At 61.2% G+C, this 14,983-nt stretch overlaps 2 protein-coding genes across 2 annotated transcripts; both read right to left on the minus strand.

Moving 5' to 3' along the window:
* Window positions 1–147: 147 nt before the first annotated feature.
* THEG (theg spermatid protein) lies at window positions 148–4,963 on the minus strand. Its single transcript, XM_040990193.1, has 9 exons — window positions 4,695–4,963; window positions 4,092–4,208; window positions 3,820–3,891; window positions 3,157–3,218; window positions 2,633–2,702; window positions 2,371–2,488; window positions 2,067–2,226; window positions 369–513; window positions 148–334 (listed from the first exon to the last, which is right to left on the minus strand). The coding sequence occupies exons 1-9, from the start codon at window positions 4,961–4,963 to the stop codon at window positions 148–150; spliced, it is 1,200 nt and encodes a 399-aa protein (XP_040846127.1).
* A 6,089-nt stretch (window positions 4,964–11,052) lies between these two features.
* Window positions 11,053–12,282, minus strand: C2CD4C (C2 calcium dependent domain containing 4C). The gene has a single exon (XM_040990290.1). The coding sequence runs from the start codon at window positions 12,280–12,282 to the stop codon at window positions 11,053–11,055; it is 1,230 nt and encodes a 409-aa protein (XP_040846224.1).
* Window positions 12,283–14,983: the final 2,701 nt, after the last annotated feature.

Genomic DNA, 14,983 nt, shown 5'->3' on the forward strand with positions numbered 1-14,983 from the left:
GTTGCTGTTGTAGCCATTATTCCAAGTGGGAGGTGGGCAAGCATGCCATGTGGGTCCAAGCCGCCAGCAAGGAGCAGAGCTGATGGTCGGATGTGGGCAGGAAGCAAGAGGCCTGTACAAGCGGCAGGTTGGATGCAAAAATAAATGTTATTGTGTCAGCACGTGCAGGGGCCCCTCGTCCCTGCTCCTGCCGGCAGCTTGAGCAATAACAAACACGGGTGAGGGTGCGTCTGGGCGTTTACTGGGCACGGGGCCGTGGGAGGTCGGCCGGCGGTCACACTTTCTTGGCGATGGTTTTAGGGGTGGCCAGCTCTTGGAGGCGGGGGGATGCCTGAGCCACCAGCGAGGCTGGGGAGATGCGGTAGGGATCGTAGCCTTCATTCAGGCATCTGCGCACTCGGGGCTGGGCCAGAGCGATGACCCTGGGGCTGGCCACTGCCCGCTTGGTGATGTCCAGCACCTCCCAGCGAGGGTCCCGGTCTGGCACACACTTGTCCGACTGGACCTTGGGCACTGCAAGGGCAGGAGAGAGGGGTGGCGCCGGGGCTGTACCTTCTTTGTCCATCAGCGGAGGGGGACACACATGGACTCAGACACACACATGTGCCATGGGGGGTCTAGGACACCACACACATGGGGACACAGCCACACGAGGTCACACAGACAGGAAATAGCCAGAGCAGGGACTCCATAAGACAGGATGGGCACTCGGAGCCCAGGGTGCCTGCACTCTTTGGAGTGATGGGAATGTTCTAGAATGACCATGTAAAGGTCTCACAGCACTCTTGAGAGTGTCTGCAGGACCCTTCCCGCCTGCCGAACAGAGCCCCCAGAATTAGCAATAGTCACGGTGGAGCTGAACCTCCAGTGCAGGACAGAGCAAGGCAGGCACCGTACGCACGATGACACAGGAGCTGGGCACACACACGTGCAGCGGTCTCAAGGGTGTACGGACACTGGGGGACAGGTCGTTTGGTGAACACATAAGCAGAAACCCCGTCCAGGACAAAGCAAGACGGAAGTGGGGGATCATTTCCAATGTGTCCGGCAAAGGGGTGACCCAAATCAGCCAGCCAAATGCGGGGAGCAGGAAATGGCAAAGAACCTGCCGAGTCTCTGACCCCCTGGATGCTGCATGCAACTGATTGTACAGAGGCCCTGTCACCCGCTCATCTCTGGGTGCCCTGGGGGACTGGGAGGTGCTAGCCCGACAGGATCATGAGCAGGGGAGGGACGGTCAACCAGGAGAGAGGAGGGGGCGCGGAATCCAGAGGAATGTTCCTGCTGCCGAGTGGGAGATGGGGGTATTACAGGAGAGAGGGATGGGGGAGATCCATGCTTCTGGGGGAGAGCGGGGGAGAGGCTGGGAGGAGACTGGGGAAGGGGGCAAGAACAGGGTGGGCACAGGAGTGACCTGGCTCACACATCCATGGCACATGCAGAGCTGCTGTATGTATTTCCACACGTGCATTTGGGGCAGAGCGTGGTGGGTGTCGCTGAGCCCACAGGTGTGTGTGCAGAGCGTGGTGGGTGTCGCTGAGCCCACAGGTGTGTGTGCAGAGCCCGCTGGGTGTCGCTGAGCCCACAGGTGTGTGTGCAGAGCGTGGTGGGTGTCGCTGAGCTCACAGGTGTGTGTCCAGAGCCCGCTGGGTGTCGCTGAGCCCACAGGTGTGTGTGCAGAGCCCGCTGGGTGTCGCTGAGCCCACAGGTGTGTGTGCAGAGCCCACTGGGTGTCGCTGTCTGTGCCCATGCAGGCATGCATGTGCAGGTTTCCAAGGTTTTTCTTCTCTTTCTCCTCACGTGTTTCTGGGTTTTATAGAGTCCCCATAACCGGTATCCCCATGGCATCCATCCCCAGAGATATGTACCTGTGACCCCCTCAGCTGCTCCATCACCCCACTGCACCCAGTGTGGGGGGGCTGTTTCCCACGGGGTTCAGGGCACAGATGGGTTCATTCCAGGCGCTGGGGCAGCCCAGGGGAATGACAGAGATGGCAGGTGCAGTGGATGGGACTCTGCCCCTCGTCTCCATGTGCAGCGGGGCAAGAATAGCAGGGACCACTTACTGGCCAGGCTGAGGAGGCGGCCGTAGTCTGACACCCGCGGCTTGGGTTTCGGCATGGGATCCCACTCCGTGAGCAGGACGGCCGGGGCCCTGGGCTTGGCCAGCCGCAGGATCCGTGAACTGGGAATGGCCATCTGTGCTGCGCGGGACACCTGGGACACCTAGGGATGGGAACCCCCCGTGGGGGTGGGGAGACCCTGAAATCAGGAGTCGCTGCAGTGGGGTGCATCCCTTGTGGCCGGCGGGTGTGCCCTGAAGCTCCTGCCCACTGCCTAGGAAAGCAAAGAACCTGAACCAGCGCCTACCTCGGACATGTTGATGCTCCAGATGTTATTACGCATCTTGGGAATGGCCAGCTCCTTCAGGCGCCTAGATGCTTGGCATTCCAAAGTGGAGCGAGGAATTGGCCAGACGGGAGTGGTCCTGAAGACACAGACAGCGTAGGTGACCAGGATAAGGGGGAGCACATGTGCTCAGCCCTGTGGTGTGTAGGGAGGGGTTGGGGGTCCGTCCAGCTCAGCCCTGGGGTCTGGGGGCTGGCGGGAGGGGGGGGAAAGAAGCTCCCACCTGTTGTTGTTGTAGTATTCCAAATAGAACCTCTTGGGACGGGCCAGTTCTTCCACTCGAGGAGACACCTCTGAGGGACAGGGCACGTGGGGGAAAGCCAGGCAGGGCTGTGTGGCCTGGACACTCCCCTCAGTTCCTGCCTGTGAAGCCACTGCTGGCTGGCATGCAATACCCTGCAGCCCTGGCCAGAAGCCCCGTTGTACATGCAGGGTGGACATAGCTGGGCAGGACCCAAGAGGCCACTGTCCCCTGACCAGTCATAACCTCCTTCTGGGTCCCCCCTGTGGACCTTCAGGGGACAGAGGCTGGGGGGAGAGTTCTAGAAGACTGGGCGAGGCAAGGGGCTCCAAGGCACAGAGCCAAGGAAGTTCTGGCTCTGGGTTAGAGGGGTTCCCTTTAAGGAGGAGGCTGGCATGCCCTCCTATGCCCCGCCAGTCCCAGGAGGCCAGTGGCGAGTGCAGCAGGTAGGGCCAGGGTACGGAGTAGAGGCCCCCTCCAGGCCTGGACAGTGGGGCCCCTCTTACCAGGCACCGTGATGCTGAGGGTTGTATCCTGAAGAAAGCGCTCGGTCCAGTACACGGAAGGCCTACAACAGTGCAACGGCATGAGGGAGGGGCCTGGCCCCCTGCCCACTGCCCCACTGCCTCACTGCCCCACTGCCCCACTGCCCCACTCCCAGGGAGGACAGCAATCCAGGGCAAGCAGCGGACGCAGGAGCACGTTGGCAAAGTGAGACATATAGGGGGAGGAGAGGGTTCAAGATTAGGGATAGGGTTGGGTGTTAGGCATTTAGAATTATAGCGCGAGTGAGGGCTCAGGGGTTAGGGTCATTTCGAAAGCCCTAGGTTAGGACTTAAGATGACAGGTTAGGGTTAGGGTTGGGGTTAAGGTGACTGATTTAAGTTTAGGGTTAGGGTTATGGTAGGGTTAGAATGGCGGGGTTAGGTTTAGGGTGGCAGTTTTAGGGTCTGTATTGCATCTCAAGCCCCGAAGAGGAGCATGAAAACTCAGAAATGTAGTTAGGATGGGGGTCAGAGGTTAGAGATTTAGTTGGATGTTAGGGTTCATATTTGTGTATGGTGTGATCCCCTCTGTCTGGAAACCTGTAGAGAAGGGGGAATTGCTGGGGAGGGCCTGGCCTCGCGCATTGCTCCCATGCAGTCAGAGTGGGAAGGCAACAGACTCACCAGTAGAGACAGAAGTGCAAGTTCAGCTTGCATGGGGAGATCCAGGCATAGCCCCTACACCGGCCTCCCTTCCTGCGGCGAGACAGGTCCGAGCCCCACTGCCCTTCGAGCTGGTTCCCCCGAGTGGTTCACGACTTCTCCGGCTCCTCCCGGTCCCACCAGGCCCTGCCGCAGGCTCCCCCTCCACCTGTCCTCCTTGCTCACTGCCCAGCAGCGGCACCAGGAGACCGGGAAGGAAGCCGGCGGCCCATCCCTGCTCGGCTGGCTCTCACCTGTCCTTCAGCACTTGCCAGTTTGTCTTGGGTTCTGCCAGCTCCAGGAGCCTGCAGCGGCGCCGCCTGCCCCGTGCCACAGACGAGCGGGGGAAGCGCTGGGTGATGGACAGCCGGCTTTGGGAGAATGGGTGTTGGGGCAGGCAGTGCCACCCCCACCCTCTGGGCTGCAGGGAAGGCCTGCCACCCTTGCCCACTGCCTACTAGAAGGGCACCCTGATGCTTGGGGTCCTGCTCCTCACACTGGGAGAGGGAGGGAGAGGTAACGGGCATGTACCTGCAGTGGGGGGACCCAGGAGGAGCTCCTGGCTCCTGGCCAGACCCTGGCTGCTGCAGCCATTTATTGAGTGAAACGGCCAAGGAAAAGCTCACCAAGCTCTCTGTGGCACCATACCCTCCCAAAAACACCTCTAGGCCCCAGCAGGTGCCCACTTCTTGGCCCCTCTCCTGCCACGGCCCTGGCCCCTGGGCTCCTGGAAGTGGGAATGTGGCTTTCTGAGCAATGGTGGTGTCTCCAAGCGCAGACTGTGCCACCTGGACTGCCGGCCCCCTCTGGGTCCCTCCTCTCCCCAGCACATGCCGGGGGCTACCCATGCCGGCCACCTCATTTCCGGAATGTCCCCTGCGTCTCTCTCCAGAGCATGCTCTGACTCCGAGGGGACCTCGTCCTGGACCTCGGAGGCCTCGTCCTGGACCTCGGCAGCCTCTTCCTCAGGTGGCACCTCTGCCTCGGGGTCCTCGTGCCCTAGCTCCCCCTCAGCCGAGTCCCTAAAGCGCAGGTTGTTGTAAACAGGGGTCTGCAGGCCCAAGACCTCCTCATCCTGACCGCCTCCCGAGGCACGCCTAGCCTCGGAGAAGTTGCGGTCCCCCATGGGCCAACGACCACCACCCCACACCCTGTGTCCTTGCTCCCTCCGCACCCAAATGGATCTGCGGTCACCGGGGCGACAGGACAATGCCCCATCCTGCCTCTGTCATCCACATTCCAACCCAGCTCTTCCCTCTGGGGTAAAGTCCGGAGCTCAGGCAGCTGTCTTGTGCCCATGAGCGGCTGGCCTGAGGGCAGACAATCTGAAGGCCAGGCCTTGGCTGGCACCGGGGAGACTCTGGGTTAGCAACCCTGCCCCTGGCTGGAGCTCAGTGCAGCAGCCGACCAGCCAGTGCTTTGTCTGGGTCCTCTGCTGCGTGTAGCCAAAACCCTACTCACACAGGGGCCCACTCACACAAGGCCCCCAGCCACATGGAGCCCCCACCCACACAGGACCCTTCACCCGCATAGGGCCCCTCCCTCATCCACACAGGGTCCCCAATCCCAGTACATCCAGTGCTTGTGACCACCCAGGGCTGGCACATCCTGTGCCCATGCTGAGCCGCTCCCAGCCAGAATGCTGTCTCCCTTGGCCTTAGCACACACCGTGCACTGGAGTGCATCTTCCCCAGGGCCACATGCCCCATGCATGTAATTAATAACACAATCCCCTTTGCAATGCTCATCCTATATCCTTACTTGGCTTTATTCAGCTTCCTCATCACCTCAGTCAGGCACCAGTGGGTTAACCTAACTTGTGCAATGTCATATTCCATATAGGCAATGTTTCTTTTTTTTTTTAATTATTATTTTTTTATTGTTATTAACATTGTATTATGTGATACAGTTTTATAGGCACTGGGGATTCCCCCCACCCCTCCCACACCCCTCCCCCCATAGTGGATTCCTCCACCTTGCTGCATAACCACAGTTCAAGTTCAGTTGAGATTCCTTCATTGCAAGCATATACCTAGCATAAAGTCCAGCATCTTATTGTCCAGATAAGTTCAGTGGCCTCTTGGGGAGACCTTCTCTGGTCTGAAGGTAGAGCTAACAGAGTAAAGTTCCGGCCAGTTAAAAGCCCCAACAAAACATCAGCATCAATATACAATGTTATGGAATTAATTGACATAGTATTGGGTAAACAATATGTTAAAAATAATGCAAGTTCAATTCTTCAAAACATCTGGGTTGAGACAGTATCAATGACAGGTTCAAAAAATAACAAACAACCAAACAAAAATTACAGGTTAAATCAAGGCAAACATGTGGTATCTAACCTTTTGGGATTCGCTCATTTCCCTTAGCATTATAGTTTCCAGTTGGGCCCATTTAGCCACAAAGAACTGCATTTTGTTTTTTTAATAGCTGAGTAGTATTCCATGGAGTAGATGAACCAAAGCTTTCTTATCCAATCTTCTGCTGATGGGCATTTTGGTTGCTTCCATGTTTTTGCAATTACTGATTGTGCTGCTATGAACATAGGGGTGCATGTTGGTTTGTTGTGAAACAGGTGTTTTGGATATATTCCTAGGAGTGCTATTGCTGGGTCATATGGTATGCAGATTTTGAGTTGTTTGAGTGTTCTCCAGACTGATTTCCATAAAGGCTGTACCAACTTGCAGCTCCACTGCGTGAAGTAGGGTTCTCCTTTCCCAGCATCCTCGCCAGCAAGTGTCGTTGGTGTTCTTGTTTATGTGGGCCAATCTTACTGGTGTTAGGTGGTACCTCATCGATGTCTTAATTTGGATTTCCCTTATTTAGGCAACGTTTCTAAGCAGCTCCACTTCCCACCCAGCTCCCTGCTTGTGGCCTGGGAAAACAGTGGAGGACAGCCCAAAGCCTTGGGAACCCTGTATCTGTGTGGGAGAGCCGGAAGATGCTCTTGGCTCCTGGCTTCAGATTGGCTCAGCTCTGGTCATGTGGCCACTTGGGGAGTGAACCAGCAGATGAAAGATCTTTCTCTCTGTCGCCTTCTCTCTGTAAATCTCACTTTCAAATAAAAATAAATCTTAAAAGAAAGGGGGGGAGAGAGGAGAGAGGATGACTCGGGAGGGTGCTTCTGGCCTCAGGAGGGTACAGGTGCAGGCCCAGGCTTTCCCTGCTGGTGTTGTGAGAGAATGGGCCAAACAGCGAAAAGGGAAGACCCCAAGCGGCCCCCACCATGACTGGCATTAACCCTGCCTAGTCTGGTCTGACCGCCCTGCGAATTAGGGCTCAGGAAGGCCCAAGCACCTTCTACAATCCATCAGATCACAGGAAGGAATCTTCCATGTTGGGTGGACAGAAACAGCAGTGGAGCCGCCGGGTTGGCCTGGCACATACCAGTCCGTCTGTCCTTCCACGTGTCAATCAGGAAACAGGGCCGACCTGAACCACCACGCCGGTCCTTTTCCACACCATGGTCTCCCGCAAGTCCTCCCGTGGGCTCCCCTGGACACAGCTTCCCTGGGAGGAGTCCACGGGACATGGGAAGACAGAGGCTATGTGAGGGTCATCTTCTCCCTTCCTTGGGTTCACGTCCAGGTCCCAGGCCCACGTGTCTCCTGGCCAGATGACAGGGCAGCTTGCTGTCATGCTGGCCAACAGTCATGGATCTGTCAGGCACGCCCAGTGGCCTCATGGTTGCTCTCGCTGCTGGCTAAACAGCAAGAGAAGGCCTGTTCGGGCAGGCATGCAAAACTCAATGCTGCAATGTCCAGATGTGACCAGATCCGTGGGTGGGAGGTGCACGCCGCTGCTCCGTACCAGGAGTGCCACGGAGGGTGTGGCCACAGCAGGAATCACCCACTGATGGATGTGGCATCTGATGGTTACCGCGCTTGCAGGAAGTGGGTGGACACCGCAGTGACCTCAGCCAGAGATCTGGCACGCCCCAAAGGCAGCCAAGGCCACATACGGGCCGATGATGGACAAAGGCCAACATTCCTCGTCCTATCAGGACCCAAGCAGGGCTGATGCCAGCACCCACGTCAGAGGGGGTGTAAAACCTTTGTCCCTGCTACCCAGCTTGTCTTTCCCATTTGTGAGCCTCTCCTCTCCTGTTCATTGCTCCACCGCGCGGGAAAGGCCCAGGAACAGACTTTTCTTTGCCTAACAAAGGCCTGTTTGTACTTGGCTGATATTTTCTTTGCCGTGGGTCAGCAGATCTAACAGCACGGGCTGGATCTACCCGCCGAGGGGTGTGGCCACGGTGGGAGCCACCCACTGAGAGTGTGGCCTCAACTGGAACCACCCACCAATGGGTGTGGCCACAGCGGGCACCACCCATTGAGGGCTGTGGCTACAGCTGGACCTGCCCACTGAGTCCACTTCTTGGTCCTCTCCAGTCAGCAGAGCAGGTGCACAGAGTAAAGATGGCCCCTCCGGGGCACGGGAGAGGGCTGGGGCTCCCACAACCAAGGGGGTGGATAGAGGATCGCGTCCCAGGCCTCCTGCGTGGAACTCGCTCGAGAGCAGAAGCGTGCCACTCCCACCCAAGACTGGGTTCTGGGGCGAGTCAATATACTCTGCCCATCTACCCCAACTGAGACTCTTGGCTCCTGGCTTCGGATCAGCTCAGCTCCGGCCATTGCAGCCACTTGGATGTGAACCAGCAGACAGAAGATCTTTGTATCTGCTCTTTGTGAATCTACCTTCCAATGAAAAGTCAATCTTGAAGAAAAGAGAAAGGAGAATAGCCCAACAGCCCCAAGCAGGCCTAGAAAAGCAGGCGGGTGCCAGGGACGTGGGCCACACAATGTGATGGGCCGACAGAGGCTGCAGTGGGCAGGAACACACAGGTGCTCAGACAGGGTCCCTGCCGTCTCTGCTGCTCTGCCTGGGGGATGGGTTGGGGGGGGGCATGAAGGACCTAGACCACCGGGCTTCCCCATCTACCCAGCACGCCCTGGCCACCGCAGATAATGTAGCTGAGATAAAAAGCAGCGCCTTCCAGCGACAGTGGCTAGGATGGCTGTGTGCACGTGGCCTTCCCCAGGGCTTCTCAGAACCCAGCAGAGGGCCTGGTCGTCGCTCCTGGAGTGGGCCTGAGCAGGTGGCAGAGGTAGGCCTGGACGGAGCCTAGAGGAACAGGGGTGGGGAGGAGACAGGCAGGTCTGAGGACAGCTCCTAGCTGGGGTAGGGGCCGTGACTCAGAGCAGGCAGGGACCTGCTCCCTCATCCCCTCACTGTGATGAGCTAGGCTGCCCCCACAGCCCCTCCCGTGCGCCTCCTCGGAGTGGGGTCCTGGGTGAACAGGTTAAGGCAGGACAATGTGGACAGGATGGCCACCGGCAGGGCTGGCAGGGAGCCCATCCTGAACCCCCCCCCCCGGCTCCTTCCTCCACCAGGGTCCCCAATCTCAAAGCATCCCCAGCTGGCAGCCTGCACAGGCCAGGCTCCTGGCACTGCCTCGCCTCCACCTGCCAGGTGGACCACAAGTGCCCCATCTCACTGGACAATCCAGGTCTAGGCTGACAGCAGGAAAGGGCCTTGCTGGCCGTGTGTGGCCATGGGCCCCAGGCAGGGCAGAATCTTCTCTGAGGAAGGTGTACCACTCTGTGGTCCACGCCAAGCAGGTGATTCTGATGAGCATGGCCGTCAGAACGGTCAGGGCGGCAGCCTGGCCGTGGGGGCATCGGCAGCAGCTGTCTTCCTGTGGAGGGATCCCCAGGGGCAGCTGGGGACAAAGTGAGCCACAGTCAGGAGGGAGGAAGACAGTGAAGGAGTCTGAGACCCTAGGACCCCAGGTGTGGAGGCCAGAGGGGCTGGCATGGGCAGGGGCAAATAGGAGCATACAACACGCACACATACAGCACAGGAGCACACACACACACAGAGCACAGGAGCACACACACACTCAGACACTTGGCAATTAGTACTCAGCCACGGGTGCACAAATATACCCACTGACGTGTACCTACCCACATGCTGTTACACGGCTGCCATGTGCAACACGCTCACACGTGCACACGCACGGGCAGCCCAGGGACCAGCCGCTGGCAGGGAAGAGTCGAGAAGGCGCCTGGTTGCCCTGGCAACACCTCCCAGCCAAGCAGGCCTCATTAGCACAGCTCATCTGGTGGCTGACGGCAGGCAGAGGAGGTGGGGGCCATGCCAGACCCCAACACGGCACACTCCAGCCCACATGGGCGGGAGGAGATGAGAGAAGACCACCATTTTTTTTTTCCTGCAGGTTCTAGTAGAGGGGAGGCTGGCTGTAGGGATACAGGCCGGCTCAGGTTAGGCCCACCCAGGACTGCCACCAACTGTAAGGCAGAGGATGGGGTGGGCTCATGTGGGGGAACCCTGGCGTAGCAGGCATGCCTGTACCCAGGGCGCCTACAGGTGGGACACCAGGAGAGAAGCCTTGGCCAGCAGCATGCCCAAGAGACTTCCCGAAAGGGCTGGAGTGAGGAGTTGGGTATGGAGGCCTTCTTGGGGGACACAGGCAGGGGGCAGGTCCTGGCCACCCTAGGCTACACAGCGGTTGATCCAACTGGGGCCTCGGGGGTCTCCGTGCTCTCTGCATCCCAGACAGACAGTAGAGTCCCAGTCAACAACCAGCAGATAAGCAGTACCAGCCGTGCCTTCTGGAAATACCTTTACTGCACTAAAACAGCATTTGTAGACACACGGGGCTGGGAGGCCCACTCCAAGCACAAAGATACCAACAGGATATAAAACAGAGGAATCCCATCCCCGACGGCATGCAGCTGCCTCTCCCAGCCCTGTAGGAGACCAGGGGTTGGAGGAGCCAGTAGAGACACCTGGGCAACAAGACAGGGTTGAACCCCTGGCCATCCACAGCTGGCGGCCAGCCTGCTCCGTCGCCAAACACCCAGGGCCCCACAGCAGCAGCCACCTCGGGCCCCTGCAGGCCCCTGCTGAACCCCACCTCCCAGGTCACCAAGACCTATTTACATGATGCAGCTGAGCCAGTGGGCAGAGGTCCAGGCCTGGGCAGTTGTCCAGCAGACCTCCCCAGCTGACCTCCGGCGGGAGGCCACCTCGTGGGCAGGATCTGGGGTTGGCATCTCCCGCAGGAACAGCCCGTAGCAGGGCCATGCTGGGCAGTGAAAGGGAGACAGCCTGGCCCCCCAGCCCCTGAGGACCTCCTGGGGAGGGAGATGGGAAGGAGCAATCCAGCAACACCGCGGCCTGGCCCAGGCCCTACAGCCAGGGCAGCAGCGCGGTCAGGGGCAGTTCCTCCTCCCCCAGCAGCGTGTCCCGCTTGAGGCTGCCCCCCTTGTTCACCACCTTGACCCTGAGGGCCAGCTTGCGCACGCTGGCCGGCCCCAGGCCATCAAAGAAGAAGTCCTCGTTGAAGACAGGGTGGCGGCTGTTCTTCATGACCGTGCTGCGCTGTTTTTGCAGCTTCCCGGGCACCAGGCACAGCCCCACGCAGCAGTTGATGCTGCGCGCGTCCAGCGCGCTGTCGTAGAGGCCCTCGGCGGCCAGCAGGCGCACACGCAGGCGAGCCTGGGCAGCCTCGTACTCGGCCAGCAGGCGCACGCTGCCCCGCAGACCCAGCCGCACCGTGTGCTCCCCGCGCGGGGCCGGAGGCGGCGGTGGCACGGGACCGGCCTCGGAGCCCGGATCGGGGGTTGCTGCCCGGCGGTGCAGGCGCCGACGCACGCCGGGGCTGGTGTCGGGCGTGCTGTCGTCGGCAGACAGGGAACCGTGACGCCCACCGACAGAGTGCCGCAGCTGGCTGACCTTGGCCTGGCCGTCTTGCGCAAAGCCCTTCAGCAGCGACACGGAGCGTGATAGCAGAGGGGACCCGAACGGGGACGACTCGGCCGAGGAGCCGGTGTCGCTCTCTCCGCCGCTGAAATAACGACCGGGGCTCATGAGGGTTCCGTCGGCCCGGCGGCGCCCGGCGCCCGGGGAACCCACCTGCGCCAGGGCCCCGTGCTCGCTATGGAACAGCGACTCCCGGCGCCGCGTGTGCGGGCTCTCGGCCAGCGTGGCCACGCCGTAGGACGTCTGGGCCTTGGGCACCGCGGGCAGCGAGCCGGAGGCGCCCGCCGCCGCTGCCTCCTCCTCCTCGGCCGGCCAGTCCTCCGCGCTCTCGATCTGGATGACGTGCCGGGTGGCCGCCTTGAGCAGGCTCTTGCTCTCGGCCGCCAGCTTGGCGGGCAGCCGGGGGCTGCGGGGGGCGCGGCGGGGCGCAGCGGTCGCCGCCGCCGCAGGGGTCTGCTCCGCTGCAGGGCCCAGCTCTGCCTGGCCCTCGGCCTCCGCAGGCCCCGAGGGCAGCTTGGGGGGGATGAAGAAGTCGGGGATCTTGTCGGGGGTCAGCACGTTGCTGTACAGGGGCCCCTTGGAGGCCTTGTCTGAGGCCTCCCCGTTCTCCCCAGAGCCCCGCAGTCGCTCCAAGAACCACATGTTCGTTCTTCTCATAGGGGCAGCGTCTGGGAAGGGAGAGAGAGAGAGAGAGAATGGGGGTGTGGGGTGTCAAGGCGCAGGTTGAGGGGCCGGGCCGGAGTGGCACTCCCTCTACCCCACCCCATCCCCAGCCCCATCCCCACCACACCCAGGATTAGCACTCAACTTCCCGCCCAGCCAGGGGCTGCGGGAGATGGGCTCCCAGGGGTCGCGCGCCATCACCCCGAAAGGCCAGTCCCAGCGTGCACGCAGCACGGGGCGGCTGCCTGCGTCTCGGCGCCTCCAGCAGCTCTCCCCACCTGTGGCTGCTCGGGGTCCCGCAGGGCTCAGGCGCTCACGGCCCTTCCGGATCGCGGCGAGGTTCCGGGGCTCACCTGCCCGGGCGTCGGCCCGGGATGGGGACTCCGGGTGGTCACGCAGGGGCTTCTAGCCAGGTCGGGTTTGCAGGCGCAGTCGGGCTCCCGGCTCAGCGCGAAGCGCCAGCGCCGCCGCCGCGCGCGCCGTATTCCTCCTAGTACGGCCGCCGCGCCCGCCGCTCGCGGCCCCCGGGGGGTCGCAGGGCGGAGCCTCAAGACCCGGAGGAGAGGAGAGGGGCGGACGGCCCCGGCCACCTCAGGTCCGCTCCGCAGGTCCGCAGGGGAGCCGGGGTGCCAGGCGTCCCCCCGTGCGCCCCTGCGCGCAGGTGATCGGGCGGTGGCCCTGCAGGCAGTGGGCAGCTCTGCGCGGGGCGGAGCGAGGACACAGCTGCGCGTCCTGAGCGCAGCCGCCGACCGCCCCTGACCGCTGGCCTGGTGTGGGCAGGGACCAGCAAAGGGGCGCAGCAAAGGGGCCAGGACCCTCAGGCACCCACACTCACTGCTGTGCACCCCTCTTGTGCCTCTGTCTTCTTGGTCCATGAGCAGCGCCTGTAGCCGGCCCACCCCCTACCCACCCACCCAGTTCAGTCTCAACACCACCATCGCTGTACTGCTGGGAAAGAGGGGTGTGTGGAGGGGAGGGGTCTCTGGGAGGGGCTCAACCCCTGCTCCAAGAGGCCCTGTGGGCAGATGTGGCTGCACCCCAGGGTGGTGACAAGGCCCAAGCCTCCTAGCCAGTCAGCTCTGCTCCTTCCTGGAGGAACAGGATCCTCTCTGGACAGCAAAGCCTTCTTGCCTCCTGCAGCAGCCTCAGGGCCAGGGTGTGGCCGACTCTGGGGGCCAGGGTTGTCCCAACCACAGCCTTCAGGGAAGGCCTGGGAGGCTCAAGCTGGACAGTGGCCACTGGCATACAGATGGCTGCAGGCCGGGTGGCTTCTGTCCTCCCTAACCCCACCTCCCACCTCAGCAGGTGCTGCCCCTGGCCCAGAGTAGGCAGATGGCTTAGGACAGAGGGTTCAGACAGCCCTGGGTCTGGGCAGATCACGTGTGAACCTGTGCACACCTGGCCTGCAGCACCTCTAAAAGGCAGGAGAGTATCCACCCTGGGGAAGGACTCAGAGACCTGGTCCCCGCTCCACCCAGGCCCTGACCCCCCCTGGCCCTGCACCTGTCCCTGGCCCCACCCCTAACAGCAGCATGACCCACTCAGAAGCCAGGCTTTAGCCCAGGAGAGTGTGCCCCCCCTGGGGTAGGACTCAGCAGTTCTGGCCCCACCCCACCCAGGTCCTGTCCCTCCTGCTCCTGACTCCTTGGCCCTGCCCCTGTCCCCTGCCCTACCCGCCCCTGCTCCCATCCCTCACAGGAGGACCACCCGCCCTGCAGCCAAGCTTGGACCCAGGACTCTCCTGGGATGTGTAGGCAGGGAACATTTGTTGACCTGCAGGCAAGAGGCATCTGACATCCCAGCCCGCAGCTCCCATCACAGTCAGGGGAACCCAGGAGTGGCCCTGGCTCTGCCCTTTCCAGCAGCTGTTACTCAGGACTCACTCAGGCGCCAAGCCTCCAATGGGGACAGTGGGCACCAGGACAGGAAGGACTTGGAGGGGGTGGGGAGTCTGGGCGCAGCAGGACCTGGAGCTGTAGACACACAAGGGGGCTCCAGGGCCTTGACAGTCCCCCCTTCTCTAGCAGGCCCCACCAAGAACATTTCCTGCCCCTTACCCTGTGTGGGATGGTGGCAGCTGTCAGTGGCACCAAGCCTACCTCGGCCATCATCGTCCATGTCCTGCACCCTAAGGCCACCCTGTCTGCCCCCAGGGGCCCACTGCCCCCCTCATTGTCCAGCCCCTGCCCTGCGTCACCCCGGGAGTCCCTCGGTGGGGGGCACATGGGTCAGCTCTGCCATTGGTCCCTAGAACAGTCTGTGGGTCCCAGTTATTGCTGACCCCACTGCCCATCAGAAGTGTTGGGCAGAAGGAGGATGGGTAGTGGGGATGATGGACAGTGGGTGGACCACTGAATGGGAAGGCGTGGGTGAATCACTAGGTCTTCATCCTCCAGAAGGTCTCGGGTGGGGACACAGCACAGCAGGCAGGCTGCCACCTGCCATCCCAGCGCCATACTGCCAGTGCTTTGAGTCCCGGCTGTTTCCTCCCATCCGGGATGCACCGGGGGCGGGCGGGGGTAGGGAGAGGCCAGGCCAGCAGAGGATGGACCAGGAGTTGCGTCCTCTTACACCCACGTGGACAGACAGTGAAAGTGCTCTGGGCTCCTGACTGCAACCTGGAGGAGCCGTGGCCACTGAGGCCCCATTTGTTTGTTGGACAGTGAATCTGTGGATGGAAGAGCTCTCATCTTAT

Source organism: Ochotona curzoniae, unplaced genomic scaffold (assembly GCF_017591425.1).
Source record: "Ochotona curzoniae isolate NIBS_2020 unplaced genomic scaffold, NIBS_Ocur_1.0 contig_605, whole genome shotgun sequence".
Classification (NCBI taxonomy): domain Eukaryota; kingdom Metazoa; phylum Chordata; class Mammalia; order Lagomorpha; family Ochotonidae; genus Ochotona; species Ochotona curzoniae.

Excerpts from the sequence above, each read along its gene's own strand:
- C2CD4C (XM_040990290.1), bottom strand. The coding sequence starts at position 12,282 with ATGAGAAGAACGAACATGTGGTTCTTGGAGCGACTGCGGGGCTCTGGG.
- THEG (XM_040990193.1), bottom strand. The coding sequence starts at position 4,963 with ATGGGGGACCGCAACTTCTCCGAGGCTAGGCGTGCCTCGGGAGGCGGT. Across the intron at positions 3,892-4,091 it reads TGGCAAGTGCTGAAGGACAG|GAAGGGAGGCCGGTGTAGGG; the intron begins GTGAGAGCCAGC and ends GTCTCGCCGCAG. Across the intron at positions 514-2,066 it reads CCGCCTCCTCAGCCTGGCCA|TGCCCAAGGTCCAGTCGGAC; the intron begins GTAAGTGGTCCC and ends CTGCCCTTGCAG.